Raw genomic sequence first — 24305 nt, 5'->3', positions numbered from 1 at the left:
TCCTAATTAATGACACAAAATAATATTCTTTTCTCATTTTGCTAAATTTGGCAAAATTCAATTTTGATTGGACACTCAATACAAACTTTGGCTCACAAGTGATATTTACCTTGAAATTGATTTGTTTTCTTCAAACATCACTTGTCTCATATTTCCTCACAAGCATACTTTTTATGGACACTCACAGTCAACAGTACCCAAAGAGTTAGTACATTACATTTTGAAAAATGTGTTAGGGGCTAAATTGTTTGGTGTGGTGGAAATTATATCACAACTGTAGGAGAGTTTTTTTTTTTTTATTCAATTTTATTTATAGAAATAATTTTCACACAGTAAATATTGAAATGGTTTATATTGATTTATCTCTTTGTTTAGACTATTGTGTTTTTAAACCTAAAATACTTTGTATTTTTACAAATAATTTGAATTATTAAATATTAGGGTAATAAAAGGGAAAAACAGTCAGATCTGTACATTGGCAAAGGGTGGCTGCTTTGAGAAAAAAAAAAGATTTCTTAAAAATGTTTGGGGCACCCACTCCATAATTCACATACTGGCTTGACTATTATTCTAAAATCTGGAGAATAATAAAAAATTAGCAGGTGTGCAAACACTTGACTAATACTATATTTCGATTTTTTCTAGTTTAATCATAAAATAGACTTGCATAATTATTGCACTGTGTAGGCATGGCAGGGAGTGCAAAAACAAACTCTCCCATGTATTTCATTGTTCAATACCTTATCTGATTCATCACTGAGTTATCTTAGATGTGTCTTACATTATAAAATATTTTGTCTTTTTTGTTTGCTCTTTATTTCAAGGATAATTCATTAATTTACACTGATGCTGCAGCAACAAGTACAGATTGTATCCCTAAAATGATTTATCCCGTAGCTTCCTCACACTGTTATGATGCACAGATGGGTTTTACAAAACTAAAGAAGGTGTATGATGTTTCTGCTGACATGCTGAATATTGCATTGCTATTGTGCATGTGGAAATAACAGGATATTCATATTTAATTGCACAGGAGACATTTTGTTTCATATACGCACACACTGTGGCATACAAACATGGTTTTAGCTATCAGCTTACCTTAGAGAATCACTCCTTTGATCTGTTGAACAGGAATACATCACAGAATAAACTCCTTTATAAAGATCCTTCTCTCAAGTTCGGTTTCTGTATCTATTTTCTGAAAGTCACTCTTGCTTAGTAAGTTCAAAAACTGATCTTTTGTGTAAACTCTTGCATCTCTGTGTGCGTTCTCAGAATATGATCAAGGCTGCCAATGAAACCGAGAAACAGCAGACCATTGTGAAGCTGCACGAACAGTCAAAGAGGACCCTTGAACAAGAGATCTTAAACTACAGGGATGAAGCCCAGAAACAGCGAAAGATAATCTTTCAGCTGGAAAAAGAGAGAGATCGCTACATAAACGAGGCCAGCGACCTTACAAAGAAGGTATATATACCGATGCTATAAAACTGAAGATGAAAAATGCAGCACAGACTTCTGCACAGTACAACAGAATGTTTCAAAGATAGTGTTGTAGAAAAAAAAAAAAAAAGGAATAGTTGTTCCAAATTTGTATGACTTTCTTCCATGGAACTCAAAAGGAAATGCTAGGCACAATGAGAGCCTCAGTCACCATTCACTTTCATTGCATGGAAAAAAGATGCAGTGAAAGTGAATGTAGACACTGACTAACATCCTGCCTAACATTTACTTTTGTGTTCCCAGACAACATGAGGGTGAGTAAATGATGATAGGATTCTTATTTTGGGGGAACTATCTCTTTAAGTTAATATAGTAGCTCTTGCTACACACAAATAAACACACACTGAACAATGAGCACAGATTGATGCATGTCTTATTTTTTGGCTTGTAATTTTTTGCAATTTTTTCTGTGGTACTTCAGCATGCATGTGTGAGTCATCTTACTGATGATTTTAAAAACACATTTTGTATGTGTAGTTGCCGCTCTTGCACTCTTCTGGCAGTTACATTTAAATGGCTAAGCTAGTGTATATTAAGCAACTGTCAAGTTAAGAGTTGAGTCAAAGGTGCCATGGACAACATAATTAGAGAGCCATTCTGATTAGGTTAAATGTCAATCCTGTGTTATTATTTATTAATAATCTCCACATTTCTTAAAGGGTTAGTTCACTGAAAAATCATATTCTCATGGTTGGTGTGTTTTAGAATTCATAAGAAGTGACTGTGTGTTAGGGCTTGGCAAAATTGCCAAAACAAATGATACCTCTATATTTTTCTGCCTTTTGACAATATTGAAGGTATATCTTTCATATTGTTTGTTTACGAAATTAACAAAATTAAGAATTATATTTATCCATTTTCATTTATGCTGACCAATATGAAAAAACTGTAATATATATATATATATATATATATATATATATATATACAGTATATGTTTCAGGATGTAATATTTATGCCCGGATATTTAACAGTTTACTACTTAGTTTAATGAGTTTATTGAAATGCACTTTAAAAAACATTTTTTCCAAATAAAAAGCAGTAGCACTTTACAATAATGTTCGATTCATTAACATTATGTATTGCATCAGGAATCATGAACTAACATATAAGAAGATCTTTTTTACAGCAATTATTAATCTTTGTTAATGTTAGTTAGTTTAAAATACAATTGTTCATGTTAGATCATGGTGCATTTTCTAATGTTAACTAATACAACTTTTGATTTTAAATTTACATTAACTAAAGATTAATACATTCTGTACATGTATTGTTCATTGTTAGTTCATGTTAACTAATGTTAATAAAAATAAAAAACACGTATTGTAAAGTGTTATCTAAAAAGCATATTAAAATCTTTGCGATATTCACAATGTTGCTTAATTTTATATCGCCAGAAAATATTTGCGAAAAGATTGTGAATATTCCATACTGTATACAGCCCTGCTAGACTGTGAATTGTGTGACATTGCTTTCATATGCTTTGGTACTGTAGGTTATACACACACTATTTGCAAATGGGCTGACTATTTACTATTTATAATCTTGGTTTAACTCACACATGCACCTTTCTTTATCCTTGCCTTCATGGAGTGTTTTTGGTGTATCTCTGAATGCTGTTGTCAAATTGTATCTATAGACACAATTTAACCCTGTATACACATACTGTATGTGGGTTTGAATGTCATAGCCTTGCCATTTCAAACACACATTTTCTTTCAATTTACCATGAATGTCCTTGCATTCCTAAAGCCTGTGGTGAGGAAAAAATAAATATATATCTTCAATCAAACTCCATCGAAATGGTTTGGCTTTGTGTGCTATGGCTAAATGCAAGTGAAAAGGTACACATGGATTGACAATATTCAAACTTAAGTGAAATCTAATAATGGCAAGTTGTTTGGTTTTCTTAAATAAACATGTTGTTGATGTACCTAAGTAAAAATAAAGTAATAATGTAAACAAATTAAATGACATGGTTGTTAGAAATTAAAAGGGAGTTTCTGCATCAAAGTCAGACATTGTCATCATTACAAGGTTTTATAGCTCCTCAGTAAATGAGAATTTAAGCTCTGTTCCAAAACCAAGTCAGATACCTACATAGGCAAAACATTTTTAGACAAACAGTTGGCAGCATAATTATGCTTCCTTATAAGATACATCATTTTGGATAATCTAAAGCATGTGAATGAATGAGCTTCAGATGCATTTAAATATTTCAGGAGGGTGTATTCAAAAATATGCTTGAAAACATCTCGGTTACTGTCGTAACCTCCATTCCCTCATTTAGGGAACGAGACATTGTGTCGATGTAGTGACACCAGGGGTCACTCTTGAGAGCCTCGGTTACCTCTTATTTTTGAGAAAAGGCCAATGAAAATTGGCAAACAGAATTTGCATGCCCCTCCCCCGGACATATGTGTATAAAAGGAGGGAAGCGTGTGTCTGTTCAGACAGGTTTTGAGCTGAGGATCTGAGAGTAAGGTCCTGGCCATTTCAGCGGCTTAGTACAGTGTTGTGGCAAGAGGGACACAAAATCTCATTCACTCCATCAGGGAACATAGGTTACTACAGTAACCAAGACGTTCCCCTTCTGTCACTCATTCGACGTTGTGTCGATGTAGTGACACTAGGGGTCCTTATCTAAAAACGGCACAATACTGAACTGTGTTACATGGACTGCTGATGCAGGAGCAAGCAAGCTGCTGCGTGCAAAAATAGCAGGTGCATCAGACTGTGCATAACCTTCCCCAATGCCCCAAAATATGTCATATAGTTCCCCACATCCCTGAGGGAGGGAAGTGACGTAACAAGCATGGGAGCAGTCCGCTCCAGCCGCTGCCTTTTCTCTCTCTATGTGTTCTTTCCATAGAGTGTTAGATGCAGCTGGGGCCATCTAACGCTATAACACACATCAGGGAAGGCATTCTTTTCCATTCTAGGTCCTTCCTCGTCTTAGAGGAGCTCTACAAACACAGCGACCGGGGGGCAGAGTGAACTATACCCAAGGGAGACACTGGTCTGCCGACAGGGAGACCATACCATGGAAAATACATCACAGGAGATATTGGAATAATCAGAACCTGTGGAGCACCTGTTCCAGTACAGGCAAGTCGGTGCCTGCAGTGGGTCTGGCTGCGAACTTCCTCTGCTAAGTTCGGAGCCAGAGGGATAGGGAGTAAGGACACCCAGGGTCCTTGACTTGTGGACTGGACTGGGGGAGTAGAGCGCACGTCTTCACCTCAGGGGAGGGGAAAGGCGCTATGCGCAAGCGATAAACCCAGCCAGCTGTACCGTATTACCGAATTGTACTTGTTCGGAACTTTCAAAACACGGGACATTACCGGCTCAACCCGGAGATTGTAAAATCTTGCAAAGGTAATGAGTGTTGCCCAGCCCGCCGCTCTGCAAATGTCTGCTAGAGAGGTGCCATTGGCCAGTGCCCACGAGGATGCCACACTCCTTGTAGAGTGTGCTCAAACCCGCAAGGGGGCGGGCATGGCCTGGGTCTGGTAGGCCAACACAATGGCATCCACGATCCAGTTGGCAAGCCTCTGTTTGGAGACAACATTCCCTTTCCGCTGTCCACCAAAGCAGACAATGAGCTTCTCAGAGTGTCTAAAGCTCTGCATGCAATCCAAATAGTTACGCAAAGCACGCACCGGACACAGCAACTAAGACTGGGTCTGCCTCCTCCTGAACCAGCGCTTGCAGGTTCAAATTATTCTAACGGCTCAAACGGGGGTCTCCGAAGGCCCAAGAGGACAATGGAGAGGGCCCATGAGGGGAACAGGCATGGCCTAGGAGGGTTCTGCCTCTGGGCACCTCTAAGGAACCTGAGATCAGGTTGTGCTTCCCTAACGACTTACCGTCCACTGCATCGTGGTGAGCCACTATGGCGGCTACATAAACCTTCAAGGTGGATGGAGACAGATGCCCTTCCAGCCTCTCCTGGAAGAATGAGAGCCCTGAACCGATTGCACAACTCTGTGGGTCTTCAGATCTGGAAGAACACCAATTTGCGAAAAAGCGCCACTTTAGGGCATAAAGCTGCCTGGTAGATGGAGCTCTGGCTTGAGTGATCATGTCTACGATGGCTGGTGGTAGCCCCCACACGCATCCCGTTAAAGGGCCAGACGTGAAGGTTCCAGAGGTCTGGGCGCGGATGCCAGAGGGTACCCCGTCCCTGAGAAGGAAGGTCCTTCCTCAGGGGAATTTTCCAGGGAGGTGCTGTCATGAGGAGCATGAGGTCCGAGAGCCATGTCCGAGAGTGCCAGTGGGGGGCCAAGAGAATGATTGTTCCTCGTACTTCCTGACCTTGGACAGGACTTGTGCAAGTAGGCTCACTGGGGGAAATGCGTATTTGCACAGCCCCCGTGGCCAGCTGTGTGCCAGCACGTCTGTGCCAAGGAGGGCTTCCGTCAGAATGTACCAGAGTGGGCAGTGGGTGGAATCTCGGGAGGCAAACAGATCTAACTGTGCTCTGCTGAACTGAGCCCAAATCAGTAGGACTACTTGAGGGTGGAGTCGCCACTCTCCGCTGAGTGTTACCTGACATGACAGCGCATCCGCTGTGGTGTTTAGGTTGCCCGGGATATTAGTGGCATGCATCGACCTCACCTGCTGCTGTCTCCAAAGGAGGAGATGGTGGGCGAGTTGCGACATGCAACAAAAGCGAACACCGCCATGGCGATTTATATACGCTAGTGTTGCTGTGTTGTCTGAGTGAATCAACACGTGCTTGCCATTGATCAACGGTAGAAGTCTGCGCAGGCAAGAAATACAGCCAGCAACTCTAGGCAGTTGTTGTGCCAACCCAGCCGGGGCCCCATCCAGGAGCCAGCGCCACTGAGAGGCGTCCGTAGTAACTACGGCACAGCTGAACACCTGCTGTAGGGTCTGTCCAAGGACTGAATAATTGATGGCAGGAAGGAGTGAGGGTCACATGGTTTGTGCCGTGGTGCCATGCCCATCTCGGGACTCGAGTCTGAAGCCAGTGCTAAAGTGGTCTCATATGCATCAATATGAGCAGCGCGACCATCACTGAGGATGCCATATGCCCCAGGAGCCTCTGAAATAGTTTCAGTGGAACCACTGTGCTCGGTCTGAACGAACTCAGGCAGTTCAGCACTGACTCTGCATGCTCGCTTGTGAGGCACGAGTCTAACTCCATGCTCTTTTCCCAGTTGACCTGAAGTCCTAAACAGCGGGAAACAGCAGAAGACGTCTTGTCGGGGAGCGTTGCTTCATCCCGAGTTGGTTGTGCTGAGGAGAGGCTCGAAGCACTTACCGGGTTGTTGACTGAGGAGGAGGTTCTGTACCTCTAGACTCGTCACCACCTGCTGCCCTGAGGCATGAGTGTGGTGTAATTGGACACAAAAGATTCTCTAACAGGCTCTCCACCGGGGAATGGAGTGGTCTGGCTACCAGCTCCATGGCAGAAATCTCTCTCCCTGGGCTGCCCGTCTCTGGAGTGCTTGGGAGCCTTCTGGGTCCGTGAGGAGGTTCATGAGATGTGGGCATCCGCTTCCTGCGGGGAGGCCTACGCTGGGGCTGATGAGATGTGCTCATGAGATGTGGGCATCCGCTTCCTGCGGGGGGCCTACGCTGGGGCTGAGAGCTGGGCTGGAGCTGCCTGGGGTTTTACCGCCACAGGGGGACGAGCGAGAGAGTTGGTTTCGGGCAATAAAAGGTGCCCTTTACTAAAACCGCCTCCAGCACCAGCCACGCCGACGACTTGGGGGGTGGGGGGATGGATAGAGTGACTTTCCCCCTGGAAGAAGGAAAGCCGTGACCACAACTTTGCCATGGTCATGTTCTAGCAGTGAGAACATGAGCTGTCCACAAACGCTACCTCTGTGTGATCTCTGCCCAGACACGAGAGGCAGTGCCCGTGGCCGTCAGAAGCGGAGAGGTAATGACCGAATCCAGGAATGACACAAAGGCTTAAGGGCATCTTAAAAAAGACGTGTCTTTAAAAAGACGTTCAGCGTCAATGTGTTTACTCTTTTAGAGAAATATATACAGGTATATACTTTTTTAAAGGGCTGCTTGGCTCCAAAGAAACAAATCTGTTTGGACAGACGCACATTTCCTTCCTTTGATACATATATATCCGGGGGAGGGGCATGCAAATTCTGTTCGGCAATTTTCATTGGTCTTTTCTCAAAGATAGGAGGTAACTGAGGCTCTCAAGAGAGACCCCTAGTGTCACTACATCGGCACAACGTCGAGTGAGTGACAGAAAGGGACCAGTGTTTAACATTTTTACCTATTGGAAATAACTGTGAATTGTCATTGTTGTTAACAGTAGATATTAGAACATAGTTAGCTGTGGTCTTAACTGTTCACTTAGATATACAGTACCTTGTTCTCTATCTCCACAGGTTCTTGAGAGTATTGAGGACATTAAATTGAAGGAGATGCAGATCTTTGAGCATAAGAAGAGAATAGCGGAGACTGAAACAAAACTGAAACAGCAGCAGAATCTCTATGAGGATGTCAGGGCAGATAGGAACCTCCTCAGCAAGAACCTCATTGAGTCCAAGGTAAGTGTGTGTGTGTGTGTAGATCTGCGCACCATGAGCAAGACTGCAGACATAGAGGCCAATAGTTACTTTGGATGTGGGAAGTTTGTGTGAATGAATATTAATCTTTATCCAGGAATCTGGGCTGAGTGCGCATGTGTATTCTGTTGACGAGGGGGAGTGGGGTGCAGCTTTTCCAAGAAGAGCATTTGACTTTTCACGCAAGCAGCTGCATTCACCATGAGCGCTCTATATAGCGTGCGCTGAAATACGCATGTGAATGTTTGAAAACAGCAGCGCATGTGTACTGATTTGAGTCAGTACACGGTACTGCCAGTATTTTTTTTTCTACGACACCCTTAGCCTGTCAACTGCTCTAGCTGACAAGTATTTGAACATGATTTCACAGAACTGAGTCATAAAATGCTGGAATTTAAAAAGAAATTGTGATTGAATTAATTACAATTTGACAATGTCAAATTAAAGTCACGAGATGGCCAAAAAATATGTGATTTAATTAAATAAATGGGTGACTATTTGCACTAAGTGTAAATAGCACCTGCCACACAGCATGGCTTTTTGAAATGAAATAGTCTGGTGGAAAAACAGAAATTGAAGGTAAACTGCACCCTCAAGTGTCGCTGCAATGATGTAGTGTTAAAACAGTATGGATGTACTTTTTCTTGCGCCTTTTGTCTCAATTGTATCCATCTTGTTTCCTGTCTCCACTCTTAGGGCAGATTCATTAAACAGTTACGCCACTTTTGCGTGTGGTATTTCAGCACAAATACCTGTGTCTTATTCACTAACCACACAATCATGTTTAGCTGAAATTCCGCTACATCTTCAATATTTAAAAGAAGTCATTGTTATTCCTTTCCACGCAAACATGCCTCCTTTCTATAAATAAGGCTCATTAAAGATTCCACTTCATTCACAAAACTTCTTTCAATTTGCCTTGCACAATTTACGTCACGCAATTACAGCCAAATAAAAGTAGGCAGTAAAATTAATTTTATTGAAGAGATGTTTGTGAAAATTTTCAACCAATAACTTTAGCAGTAATTAATCAAATAATCATCAAATGATGTTGAAGAGGGTTATAATAACCTGGTATATATCCAGATGTGTGGTGTTGTGATGTGCGCGTTCTGCATGTTTAAGAGAGGATCCAGGTGACTGGATCAAAGTGATGATATTCATACATGATATTCATACATACATGATGATATTCATACAAATACAGTGGCCCGCAGCATTCTTGCACTCAAAAATGGACCACAAAATAAATTTTGCTCATGCAAATAGCCTCTGCCTTAAATAAATATATAGTCTGCACACAATTAACAATTATTTAACATTACATTTTTATATTAATTATTATTATTGTTTCTAATAATAATAATATAATTATTATTACTATTGTTTATTATAATAATAATAATAATAATAATATGAATAATTATAATGTTTATTATTATTATTATATTTAAGAAATATCAAGCAAGACTTTTCTGAATATCAGCATGCTGTAATTTTGACATAGCAGCCTAAGGCAATCAATGATTTTTGTTGTTTTCATACTAATTGTTTTCATACTGTGAAACTCCCTTTATTTGGCAGCACTTTATTTTAACAAAAAATACTGCTTTGTGCTGCTTTGTACTGTTTTGTTCAAATTAATTACTATATTTTCATTTGATTAAAGTTTTATGAATTCATGTGATTAGACACTCTTTTGATGATAAATTGTAATTAAAACATTAAAACTTGTAATTAAATAAATAAATTAAATAAAATAGAAAACTTGGAATTTGGGATTTTTTTTTATTGATATTAGCTATGCACATTGTTGCGTGATTAAATAACACAAGACATAATTTTTACCAGTGATAATTTAGCAGAGATGGGCCACTTCTATTAAAATAAATGGGAGAAATTAGAATGCTCAACAAAGGAGCTCTAACATCCAACAATCAATGGATGTAGAAAGGAAGCCCCAACTTAAAGTTAAAAGTGCCAATCACCTTTTAGATACAGACATTAGCTATTCAAGCCGGAAAAAAAAATGTTTTTTAAAGAATCACAATTTATGATTCCAGTATGATTCAGATTTAATTTCTGATTTGAAGTATGTTCTTTTTAAAAATAATTTTTATCTCCTTTTCTCCCCAATTTGGAATGTCCAATTCCCACTACTTAGTAGGTCTTCTTGGTGGCGCAGTTACTCACCTCAATCCTGGTTGCCTCTGTTTCTGAGACCGTCATCCATGCGTTTTATCACGTGGCTCATTGTGCATGACCCCGCAGAGATTCCCAGCATGTGGAGGATCATGCTACTCTCCGCGATCCATGCACACCTTACCACGAACCCCATTGAGAGTGAGAACCACTTATCATGACCACGAAGAGGTTCCCCATGTGACTCTAACATCCCTAATAACCGGGCCAATTTGGTTGCTTAGGAGACCTGGCTGGAGTCACTCAGCACACCCTGGATTCGAACTTGTGACTCCAGCCAGGTCTCCTAAGCAACCAAATTGGCCTGGTTGTTAGGGACCAGCCAGGTCCCCTAAGCAACCAAATTGGCCTGGTTGTTAGGGACCAGCTCACCCTGGATTCGAACTTGTGACTCCAGTGGTGGTAGTCAGCGTCAATACTTGCTGAGCTACCCAGGCCCCCTGAAATATGTTCTTTGATCGTAATCTTGACCAACTGTTTTTGAGATTTTGGTCTTTCTCCATTCAAGTAGATGTCATAACTGTCATAACTGGAAATAGCCTCAGAGAGTTCAATGTTCAATAATATGGTAGTAAACAATACATTGTATTCTAAAGACACATTTTGTATTGTCTTATCAATGATTAACTCTTCTGCTACAAGAATGTAATGCATTTTATTTATCTGAATTTTGTATCATATATACAGTATATATATATATATATATATATATATATATATATATATATATATATATATATATATATATATATATATATATATATATATATAGGAAATAGCCTCTATAACAATAATAATTGTATATATATATATATAGATATAAATTATATTTAAAGATAACTATGTATAATTATTACATCATTATATATTAAATTATTGTTATATAAGGGGCTTTCTCAGCAAATATTTGTATGCGATTAATTAATCGTGACACCATGTAATTAATGTTATTAATTTGTCTAAGCTGTTTATTATTTGAACTGTAAATCATCCTTTGAGTTGAAATACTAAATAGAATTTGTAATTATGCATTACCAATGTAATTCCTGTCAGTCGAGTTTATTTAAAAAAACACTTTTTTTTAAAGAGGGTTGAGTCTGAATTATTTTCTGTGGTAATCAGCATTATGTGGTAATCCGCAAACTCTGTCGATAGAGTATTAAACCCAGAACATTCCAATTGCCAAACTTTCATGTGTGCATTTGTGCATAGAGTACATTTCTGGCCTAATTAGAAGCTCAATTAATTTAGCATCTCAGACATTAATTATAAACATTATTAGTGGTGTCAAACCGTTTTCATTCACTGATATCATGAGAGAGTAGCAAGAGAAGCCTCCAAAACTCCAGTCTACAAGGCTGTTTTTACAGTCAGCAGCAGAACTCAAGTGTAAAACTCTACAAATGTATGTCCTTTGCTGTCAGCTTTACCTTGATGACCTGTTCCTGCTCTGCCACCTTTATTCTTTCTGCACTGAAGAGTATCTGAGTTTTTTTTTTTTCGAGTGTTAACGTGCCAGTTCGTTTGTCTGTCTGTGTGCTGTTCTGTCCTCTTACCCCGACTCCCTGCGTTCACTTTCAGGATCAGAACGCAGAGATGAAACGCAAGGTGAAGATCGTGAACCACATGTTCAACCAGCTAAAAGATGAAATCACCACAAAAGAGGCAGCGCTAGAGAAGGAGCGCCAAGAGTTCCAGCGCGTTGAGAGAGAGAGGGAAGCTCTCAAGGTAACCTGATTCACTCAACTGCCATATGTCTCTCGCTTATCTCTCTTTCAATGTAGCTATAGATAATGCAGTGTCTAATTGCCCTAAAGGACTAGTTCCCTCAAAAATGTAATTGATGGTATTATTTACTCACCCTCATGTCAGTCTAAACCTGTTTGACTTTTTTTTTAATGGAACACAAAAGGTGAATTTTTGAAGAATATCCTGGCCACCTTTTTTCATATAATGAAAGTGACTGGGGCTATCAAGCTCCAAAAAATTAAATTAAAAAAAACATTAAATGGCTATTAATGATGCCATAATGATTAATGATTAATATAATTAGTCAAAGTTTCAGTTCTACAGGGGAAGCAGTATTTATTTTAAAGCTGAAGCATAACTATAGCCTTGTTCTTTAATACACAGTCTTGTGACAGTCTTTATATGGTGATTTATAACCAGAAAGCTTTTGAAAAGTAACCTTTGCATTTATACTGAATGTGGATATATTTCTCATAATCCTTTCATTATTAGTTTTCAGATCTTTGTGCTTATAAAATATAATGGCACATCTCTCTTTTTCTTCAAGTCACAAGATTTCAATATCACCCTCACAAAGGATTATATTGGAATTTCAAATCGGATGCACAGAAAAAAAGAGAAATTAAATAAAAGAAACACAAAAGATCACTCCATATTTTATGACAGAAATATATATGGGAGTTCAGAGAGGGCTTTTACTCCATGCTCTTTCAAATTCAACAACTGACTCGAAAGACTTAATGACTATGCAATGCTTTTGATGTTTATTAGAGTTTTAAATTATACATGAACTTGGATGGTTCTGTGGTATAGACTCAGGGGGTGTGGTCGGATAGATAAAGGTTAGTCGGAGAGAAAGGTAGAAAGAGACTGACAGAATGATTAATCAGTAGACCAACAGGGCTGACTGATGCAATACAAAGTATAGTATAGCTCTGGTTGTATTGTGTTAGCTAATCCACACTTATGCTTCATGCACTCCACAGATTACAAGTTACATCAAACATTGTGTTGTTACTGTATGTTTGTATCTAGAACACCACTGAGTAGCTCCATTAATGAGAACTTATTGTTTTTTCAGAGGAGTGTGGAACAGTGGTCTAAACTGATTGTTTATTCTGAAAGTATCCTTCTAACTAACTAACTAACTAACATGAAGAATCATGAAACTAGCACAGCTATGTTGAAAATTGATTGCCTGGAACAACAGACAGTTGACCTCTCTCTAAGCCCCGCCTTCAAAACGTTTCGGACAAATCCTATTTTAGCAAATGTTGCCATCTGACAATTTTTCTGACAAGCATTTGCTTTTTTCCAATTAGTCTACTACATATATTATAGAATAATGTTTGAGCAGTTTTAACTGGAGTTTTATAGAAATAATTATAATAATAATATTTCTGGGTCACTTGAAATGATGGCATGAGGTACCTATAGAGGATTAGTGGTGGATGTAGTGTTTTATTTTTCTAGTGTTTTAAGAGCATGCTATGGATTAAACTGTGTCAGCCCTCATTCCAAAATTAACATGCATAACATCAGCAAGGACACCTACATTTGCTCCATGTTAAATTAAAGATAATGACTTGACGTTAATTAATTTATGTATTGATTTAGGTCTTAGTAAAGGCGACTGGCCCTAGTAAATCAAATGTGTGTTATAAGATGTTATGAGCACTTCTGTTCATTTACACTAATGTTATAAGGTAAAATAAAATATATTATAAACATTAATATCATTAACATCTGTGCATATATATACAGTGTGATCTCATGAGTATTTGTTGGTTTTCCTATTTAAAGAGTGGTTCTAACAGACATACATTCACTTCTGTTGAAATGTACAATATTGACATATTGACATATGAACAACTTTAGAGATGTACAAATGTGAATTCATGGAATGTATCACTTGTTTTATTGTATTTTTAATGTGTTAACATATGCTGGCCGCAAGCCACCACAACGCGATAAGGTTGAGAGTTTCACACAATACAGGACACTTGAGCATTTTGAGCTCTTCAATTATGGATGGGAGCCCTCTTCAAGAGTCTTGCTGTCAGACCTTTTTTTGCTTCAATACAGGACGTTAGAGGTCCTGTATGGGATAAAATACAGGGCGTCTGGCAAAAACGGGACAGTTGTAAACCTTAGCAGCAATAAACATTGCCACCTCTCCCTTTTTTTTTAGCAGTTTTCTGTGAAGAATGTTAATATTTGAATGCCCTCATGAAAAACAATCATAAACTTTCACATACTGTATGGTGAACACATGCAAGTTTGCATTGTTACTATGACAACTAGTGGACATTCTAGCAAAAGCGACTGCAGTCAGAACAGAAAAAAAAAAAATCTAATCTGTCCACATATAACATGCAGTCTGAACAGTCAGTCTAAAAAAAATCTTATTTGAAAGAAAAAAATGTGTGAACAAAGCAGTGTAATTTGGGCTAAGCGCAGTGCGTGCATGAACACTTCCACTCATACATCAAATGCACATACATTTTTTTATCTTAAGTAATAAGAAGGAGTATAAGCATGCTCAGCCTGCACAATTACAAAAAAAAAAAAAAAAGAATTAAGTTTAGTGAAAGATTTCAGTCTGCAGTTGTGTCTTGTAAACTCCAACAAATAATTAATCTTAGTCCAGATATCCCACAGGGACCACAATCCCTATGTGAGATCCACCAATCATTGAAGTTCCAAATTACCAATCGCTTTTTTTCGATTTTTAAAATGATTTGCTTCAAATCTAATGTTTTAATGTTGTTAATTAATAATAGACCTTTCTGGTTTGGGTCAAGGCTGAGAAATATTTATAAAATATATATTTTTGAAATGCCTATGGAGAAAATTAATGGGGAATATCTTCTGCTTTTCTGTGGGTGCTCGGCCATTTCCGTGGTGCTCGAGTGCCCGTATTATTGAGGCATAATGCATTTTTATGCCATGTTGTTCATAACAGTTGTCAGTTGAGGGCGCTATTTTGCTGGTGTTGTTTTTAACAACTGTTTCTGCTCTCAATAAAGCTAATTTTGGTATCTTTGGAGTGCTGGGTTTTGGAAAGAGGGTGCGTGGCTTGGAAGCAGAATGGCTGAAATCGCTTACAGCACCTTTTAAGATGTGTTACATTCATACAAGCAGACAGATAAGTAAGTTTTAAGTTTGGAGCAGTAGAAATAGAAATAGACCTTGAGTAATTTGTCATATGAACATTACTCTTTATGCTAAGCTAAAATGCTATTTCTAGCCATTATACATGTACCTGTTACTAAGCACTATCATATTTTTTTCATTAAGAACATTTTTATATTAGGGCAAAAATCTTATTCTTGATGAGAAATTTTGTTGTGTTTTTCCTTAAAAAAAAAATCCATAAAACATGACCAATTTGCTTGATCTTCTTTTAAATGCAATACGGCATAAGATGTTTAGGCTTTTTTCAGAGAATGTATTTTTAAAATTTGTAGTTTTTCTTACTGTACTGGCAGATTTTTTATAGTCAAAACAAGTGAAAAAAATCACCAGTGCTGAAGAAGTAATCTAAAGTATATATATTACGTTACTGAACTTGATTAATCTAATGGAATACGTTACACATTTTAGAGCACGTTATCTGTAGTGGAATACATTTTAATAATAACCCTCCCAACCCTGCACCCTGTCGACACTGGAAGCGTCCATTGCGGCACGTTGCACCACATCGTGCCGACAGTAATGGTGCCCAGTTAAATTTTGCGCTGCACAAATAAATGCTGTATAACATTCATGTCAAAGCATCCAGTGTACACAGCCTTAAGCCATTGCATCCCATTGCATCAACGGATGCGCCCAGTGTAGACAGGGTGTTAGAGGATATAAAATAATCTGTTGCTGTAAATGCGTAAAAACATCTGTGTTAAAGCGCTGTCAATACGTTCCTTTTACATTTCAGCATCTATATAAACAAACAAAAATGTACGAAAATGAATGGATTGTGGCAAAATGACACGCTCCTTCCTTGGATTAGCATTGCCTCGCCACTTCTTAGGGCCGTCCTTCAGCCAGGCTCACAATGGGAGTTGGCAGGAGACAGGAGAGGCGCAATTCAATTAAAGTCTCGTTTGACAGCGGATGATTAGCCTCATCACCACTGCCTTTAAAATGTATAGCACGCCTCTTTTTAAGAGACCAGTCTCTAATGCACGCTGGCGTCCTTGCAGGTCTAGGATTGGAGCCAGACCTGCTCCCCAGAACACCAGCGAAGGTTAGACGAGTCACCCGGGATGAGAGCAAGTATTGTGGCCTTAGGGCCAGGAAGCCGGGCTACTATTCCCGACGAAATCAAAGAAGCTGCTGCACTTTTACGCTAGATTTTCTTGATTTATATGGAATGCAGCAATTAGACTGCAGTTGTTATGGGGCCTGGCACAGTTTTAGTATAGCTTTCTTAAAACTGTTAGCTCACTGTATAAAAACACACAAAAACCTGCATGAAAACCTTACTTTACTCCGTTGTCCTGTAATGACTCTTGCAAGTATACATTTTTAGGCATCGCTTTACAAAAGAAGAGCAAAAGGAACTTAAATAGACTGATGGGGTAGAAAATCGGAGCAAAGGAGATAGATAAACAACTAGAGAGAGTGTGAGAAATGACAAACAAAGTCAATCTTTCATTTGTTGAGGTGCTGCAGGGACATAATGCTGAAAACTTTAAATTGATAGGGAGTTCACTGCAGGCTTATGTAACCCTCCCTGGCATTTCCTTTCTTTCACCTTCGTTCATTTGTTTTCTTGGTTTCTGTGTGCCTGTGTCTCACCCTCTGCCTTTTATACTATAAAGCATGCAGGTGCCCCAGAGCTGCAATTTACCTTGGCTTTCTTCACTGGTTCTTCTGCTTTCTCCTTCCTATTTCCCATCACTTGCAAAGTCAAAGCCATAATCACAGTTTCCCTCTTCAACAAGGAAAGATGCAGAAAATATAAACGAAGACAGGCTTTGAGTTTATGAACCATAAGGCATGGGAATTGTAAGGAATTTAACAAGTTTGGTTCTGATTCTGATATCACATACAGAATACGGATAGTTTATGCAATTATTTACTCACCCTCATGTTGTCCCAAACCTGTATTACTTTATTTTGTGGAAAATAATTGATTGCAACTATATTATGCCATATACCATATCTTGTTTAGAAATACAGTATATTATGAAAAATTATTATAGTGATATTTCTCACAAAATAGTAACTAATGACATTATTTTTGGGCTGGTTCTCACACAAAGTGATCGTATAAATTACGAAGACATGGTTTAAACAACTTGAGTCATATGGATTACTTTTTTGCTGCCTTTATGTCCTTGTTAGAGCCTGAAAGTTTTGATTCCCAGGATAATCCATTTTGGGTGAACTATCACTTCAAGCAAAAATAATATTTTGGTAACACTTTAACTAGCATTTTTCTTTTTTTTGTGAATCCGGCCCCTGACCCTACAAACCACGCAAGTTGAAATACTTGCTTTGTGTTAGTTTACCTATGTTATTCCATGCTGTATGCTACATAGGATGCCATATGTTTAATCTTTTTAAATGTGATTCATCTAGTTAATTTTCTGTGCTTTAAGAAAAATGTCATTGTGAGGGATTGGAAGCCTTTTATTGTGTCTTTAAAGTTAATTTCCATTTTTAGAATTTTTTTTTTTTTTTTAAGAAATGTGTCATTTGAATGCCTTGCATTAGATGGAAGGCCACAGAAAATGAGATTCATTATTCAAAAACGTTCTCTGCCATGTGTAGATGGAGTGAGGCAGAAGTGCATGCCATTTGCCCATTTTCTTATAAAACCTTAATTCATCTTATTTATTAATATTATGGATGGCTCTTGTTTAGTCTTTAATATGTTGCCATGGTGAACAGGAAAGATAGATATGCAAAGAAAGAGAGAGTTCGGTTTGACCAGCTTCAGGCAGATTTTGTGGTTGACAAGTTGAACTGTTCAGCTTCTGTTAGCTGATTAGAGTATTATTACCTAAGAATGCATTCATATTATATTTAATAGGCAGTATAGTATATACAAATGTTTGATCACACTTGACTGAAAATATGTTTCATATGATCTTATTTTTTTATTCTTAAATGTTCAAAATTACTATTTTAGACAAGTATACATTTTGTTAAAAAATATTATAATTATTATTAAATATTTATATGTATATAAAGTTTATTTATTATTATTTGTATTTTATATAATTGTATTATTTTTATGTATTTAATAGTATTATTATTATTATTATTATTATTAATAATAATAATACATCTTTTAAATATATTTTTTAAATGGATGAATTTTAATACTGTTTCAAAGCTCCCCAGAATGCCCCTATGAATTGGTTGAGAGAATGTGCAGAGCTGTTTCCTACTTTAAAGAAGCTAAAATACAAGATAGTTTGATTTTTAACATTTATTTGTGACTATATAATTCCCATACTTCCATTTTTGTCATTTCATAGTTTTGATGACTGTTGTACTACAATGTGAAAAATAATAATAAAGAATATGTAGGTGTGTCTAGACTTTTGACAGGTAGTGTACCTAACAAAATACAAATTAGAGAAGACTGAATCAGATTTAAGGATAAAAAAATGATAAAAAACTTCAAATACGTTTTTTCTTGGATAGCATCTGAGTTTTCTTCTTTGTGCATAAATCCTTGCATCTTGAAAGGTATCACTTCTTCAAGGGGATTTGCACCTCTGTCATAGTCACCACTATTATTAATTGTCATATACACTCTCTTAACCTACCCACGCATCTAAGAATTGTCAGCAATTTTACACCCCTGACAGAAAGTCAATATCACCCTTTGTTAAATGGTGACAAACTTGGGTTGATTACATTTCCATGGAGGAGCTATCAAAGCACTCATTCATGGCTTCACATTTAAGTTCTCCATTTCCTCCAGTCCTGTCAGAATGTGTCAATTTCAATTCGTAATTTGCGCAGACAATTGGGGTGTACAAGTCCCTGCCAAACCAGTGCTATTATACCATGTCAGGAATGGAAAGGATTATGTTATCCACAAATGTCATGGCCTTGGAGTGCCTGCTGTATTCATAGAGGTGTTATTGCCACACTTTATACACCTAAAGTTGATCTTTGTCTTTATTTGTGAAAATGTCTTGCTAAAATTAGAAAGAAAATGGACAAAGAGGTGGTCTCAATATTATGGAAGTTAGATGTAATGGCTCGATGATTAAGAAGATTTAATCTCAGCCTCAGGCCGCACCCCCGTGGACCACCTATAGTCCATTTGCTGACCGTCTGATGCATATTACACACAAAATCAAAAGCAGAGACTGTGTAAATGAGACAGGTCACTGGTATTCAATTGAATGGGAGAAATCGTAACGCTGAATATGGTGGCTTTTAGAATGTAATTCAAGGCCTTGCAGTTAAAAGAGCCAGATAGAGACATTGCCTGTCAGTTTTAATCAAGGATGTGCATGTGCATAAGATAAACCAGCCTGAACAATAGCTTTTTTGTTTAGTGTGATCTGTGAAGTAGTAAGTGCATACAGGGTTTTGTATCAATCCACCTGGAAACAAAGGCATGTTTACAAGGTACTGAGTCGCTACAATGAGCACGTTTGAGGAAGAATTAATCTCCGGATTTGACAAAGATTGCCAGGTTAGTGGCATAAAATCTTTTTTGAGTTTAGTTTGAGGCTTTTAGTAGCAGGTAAACTAGACATCCATGAGCAAAACTGTATATTCCATTGTTGATTTCTGAGTTATGTCCGTGAAATAGTCTGTGAAATACACAATACGGTCTGGCTAGGTGAGTCTAGCAAAGGGTACAACCTGAGAAGGGGAGGGGTGTCAGTCAAAGTCATCATGGTCTCGTTGTCCATCTCAGACCATTCCACATCCTTCTAGTGATAGATATGTCATTAAGGAGTGCACCTTGGAGTTTACCATACTGTGAATACTCTTGTATGCCCCTAAGTTAGCCAGCAGAGGGCACCCTCACCTGAATTCCACAGCAAGTTTCCATAGTTACCAAATACCTGTACCTAATGCCAAATAATTAGACATATTTTAAATACCCATGGGATCCAGTTTGTCTTTGTGATGCACAGCATGCTGTCAGTTGCATTTCAGAACGTTATTTTTGTTTTGCATTCAGTGCACAGTATTGTTTCTTTTGACCGTTTGCCTAATTGTAAAGGGACAGTTCACCAAAAATAGAAATTCTGTCATTTTTTACTCACCCTCATGGGGTTCCAAGCAATAACATGTATATATTTTTGGAATAAAAAAGGAGATTGTAGGCAGAATAACAGCTGCAGTCAACATTAACCTTATTTGTATGGAAATACAATATATACTGTATATATACACACACACACACACACACACACACACACAAACAGTGTTTTGTGTTTTGAAACACTGCTCTTATTCTAAAATGTGAAGAAATGTGTAAAAGTCATCAAACCTATGGAATGACATAAATGGAACTATGGGAATTATGTTTGTGACTAAATAAATCCAAAATAAATCAAAACTGTGTTAAATTTTAGCATCTTCAAAGTAGTCACCCTTTGAAAAGAATTTGCAGACATGTGCTCTTGACATTTTCTCAACCAATTTCTTGAGGTATCACACTGGGATGCTTTTTAAACAGTATTAAAGGAGTTCTCATCTATGTTGGACAATTATTGGCAGCTTTTCTTTATTATTTGGTTATGTCAAAGCACTCATTCAGAAGTATCAACTTTGATTTTTTGTTCTGAGCACTTTAGAATTGAAGATGAACAATTCATGACTGTGAAACTTTAAAAGAAATCTGTTTGAGTGTTTATAGTCTGTGAGGTTTGTAGCAATGGAATAAGATATATGTGTCAGTGCACTGACAAAGTCATTGTGAATACTTATGTAGTCTACCAAAGTTTTCACACCAGAGCTGTAGGTAGAATCAAAGTTGGGTTTGGACCAAGCAATTAAACAAAGTGTCAAAACAGTCTTCAGTATCAATATAGTCTTATATTTGGTTCAACCCCCCACACACAAAAAAAAACAAAAAAAAAACATTACAAATGTTATAATTTACTTACTTTTATGTTGTTCCAAACCATTATGCATTTTCCATGCAATGAAAGTGAATAGTGACAATATAACCTTCTACTTAAAATTTCCTTTTGGGTTCCACAGAAGAAAGGAAGTCATACATGTTGACAACATGAGTGTGAGTTAATTGACAGAATTTTCACTTTTAATGAACACTCCCTTTAATTAAGTTGTTATAAAACATTTATTAACATATAGTAACAACCTTAAACAATTTTTATGACAACATAAAGCCCAGTTCTCAGTCAGATGGCTTGGAAGAAATGCCCTTTTGTCCTGCTGCCATCCTTGAGACTATTATGCCAAGATATTGGCCTTTCAGTTTTTGTTGTTGTTGTGTGCTGTTTTATTACCTCAAGCCTTGACAAACGTACCAAGAAAGAAACTCTTTTGATTTTTGAAGCAGCCCAGCACAGAGACATCTCCCATAGTCTATCTTCTGGCTAACTCTCACCCCATGAAAAAACAATTAGGCCACTTCATAAGAATTGATTAGCATGCTAATGAATGGGCTACACTTTCTCATCACGAGAGGGTACAGCAGGGGGTAATGAGGGGAGAGTCTGCTCTCAGCTCCAGCCCAGGTTCAACTCAGCCCAGTGTTTTGCATGCTGAGAGGCTTTACATCGATCTTGAAGAAATCTTATTACATGCTCCAGATGCTGTCTGCAAATGTTTAGCATTGAAACAAGAGGGGAGGGAAGAAAGTTTGGGAATTTAATTTTGTAAAAAAAGGAAGTGATTTTGTGTAAAGAATGAAACCGGGTTCTAAAAGGTGTCCACCACTTTTAAAAATGTCATTGGTGTTTCACAATGAAAGGGAGGTGTGCCATACGTATGATAAAATGTGGCCTTTAAAAATACCTCTTGGTGCTGGCCCTTGTTCAGTGTTAACAAGGCAGATTTGAGACCTGTAGGGTATTTGGTATGCTAAATTTAGACGGGAATGGTGAAAGTGCTCGTCTTCTCACACCATTATATGTAAGGGAATTTTCTTGAAATGTGAGCTATGAACTAAATTAAACTGTCCTTATTCTACATTATTATATAATGTAATATATAATGGAATTAATCGCGTTCGACAACCATTATAAAAGAGATAAATGAATAACTAGATTATTTGTCTGTATAAAATTCTCCACCATTAATATCATAATACAATGTCTCGTTGTTTCAGCTCACAATTTCTACTGTAAGGAATTAGCTTTAATAAGGGAATTATGATTAGTTCTCTTATTGGAGTAATATTATTCTCGTGGCTAATTGAAAATAATATCACAAGTATTTAGGTACTTCTTTTAGAAACAGGTATGAGATTATTTATCAAAATATACCACAGTCAAATCATCTTTAAATACAGAAAACATGTATTGCTATTCTAAACATAAATCTAATCTAACACATATATATACATGAGACAGTTTGGTGAGAATAGTGACAGAATGTGAAATAAATTATCAATACAGTGAAAATGAACTTTATGGAGTCTGTTGACAATGCCATAAGAACCATTTATCCTTCTTTGAGTCTACATATATTTGCTATCGGATTACCCAAAGTATTTAACTAATACACCAGCATTTTGAGCAAAGTGTAGAGATGTACTTGTGTGTCTTTGTGTATCCTTGCATTCTTTGTGTTGCTTGGTTCTTGGCTCTTGGTCGAAAGTTCGTTCCGTCGATGTTTTGGACCTCTGTAAGATCAGATATTTATTGTCTGGATGAATGATGAGGTTGGCTTTGAAGTGAGGCCTTCTCATGGAGGATCCGCGACTCCCGTTGGGTGTGTGAACTGTAGAGAGTGAGAGGCTTCCTCGGGACTTCAAATCCCAAGCTTCCTTGGACCTCACATTGGCATGGATCTGGTTCCGAAGAGATCCAGAGAAGACCATGAGGGAAGAGTCAGAGCAGAGAGTGCAGTGGTCAGAAGAAGAAAAAAAGGAGGTTCTTCCTGTTTGGAAACATTTGAACTGAAACTGGCCGTATCCCCAAAGGTGTCCTGCACCAATCAGAAGTGACTTTTCAGATTCACATGGTCAACTGGGCTGTCATTTCCGACAGTTGATTTTATGGTCCTTTGTTTCGGATTCTTACAAATCTCCTGCTCAAAAATAGAGCATATTTAATCATGATCTTTTATATCTTGAAAATGGTACAAGAGACATGATATTTGTTGTCATCAGCTTCCTCTATGTAACCAAGCAAGCCGTTGCATACCAAGTTTGACATTCTTTCATGAATATTATACATGTAGGTAACAAAACATGAAAATCCCTGGTTACAAATCATACTGGTTAATTCCTTGGTTATAAAACATGGATAAAACATTACATGCATTTTAAAGAGGTACATCGGGCTATAATTATTAATTTGTTACTTATACAAGTTACCACAGTTCAAAGCAATTTTCAGAATTATCTAACAAGGCTAGATATCCTGTGGGTCCATGCGGTCTTGTATATTTATAGGATTGATTCAGCAAAGTACTGTGACTTTGTGTGAGATGTTTCTGGATTAAGTTATGTCTTTTTTAAGATGCTGTTTGCTGAACAATGATCACGATGTCACGTGATCTGATGAGTCTAAGTGTAGCAAATTGGTTTATATCACAGGACAGAATCTTGTGCATCCCGCGTCTCTCGGGAACTCCAAGAGTGTGTGTTCTCTGTCTTTTGTTGCTTTGACCTTTGAATTTAGGGCTTCTTTGCAGAGAAGTTTTCAAGTCATATGGGATCTAGACAAGTCTCTTTGTTAGTTTTATTGGCCAGATGTGAGACTCACTGACACATAAGTCATTTAATTTATGATGTTGTGGAATTCCAGAATTAAGATTGAGTTTTTCCTACATTCAAATCATGTTGCTGCAATTCTTCTGCATGTATAATACTACAGACCGGTCTTGTCAAAGGTCTTGTCATCTCTTATAACATGGACTGTTCTCACCCTGGATGTGTTAAAATCGACACAATTAAGGAGATCACAATTTACGCATATAACGGATTGTTATTTTCAGCAAAATGTCATCCCCAGTCACCTTTTACTTTCATTGCATCTTAAATATGGATGGATGGATAGATGATTGGAAGAGACCGAGGTTAGCTGTCACACTTTTAACTTTATCAAAAATATTTTGCAGGGAAGGTTCATTTTTGAATACCTAGAAACTTGAAAATGA

At 37.7% G+C, this 24305-nt stretch overlaps 1 protein-coding gene across 1 annotated transcript in view; it reads left to right on the top strand.

Annotated features, from left to right (window-relative positions):
• The window catches only part of cfap58 (cilia and flagella associated protein 58), a 155902-nt gene that overhangs the window by 31535 nt on the left and 100062 nt on the right, over nt 1–24305 (top strand). Inside the window, exons 9-11 of the mRNA XM_052127420.1 lie at nt 1276–1467; nt 7890–8051; nt 11853–11999. Of these exons, the coding sequence (XP_051983380.1) occupies nt 1276–1467; nt 7890–8051; nt 11853–11999 (501 nt within the window). The remainder of the gene's footprint in view (nt 1–1275; nt 1468–7889; nt 8052–11852; nt 12000–24305) is intronic.

This window comes from Xyrauchen texanus, chromosome 5 (assembly GCF_025860055.1).
Source record: "Xyrauchen texanus isolate HMW12.3.18 chromosome 5, RBS_HiC_50CHRs, whole genome shotgun sequence".
NCBI classification, from domain to species: Eukaryota; Metazoa; Chordata; class Actinopteri; order Cypriniformes; family Catostomidae; genus Xyrauchen; species Xyrauchen texanus.
Note: the sequence above shows the minus strand (reverse complement) of the source record. Positions and strands in the feature narration are given on the sequence as shown.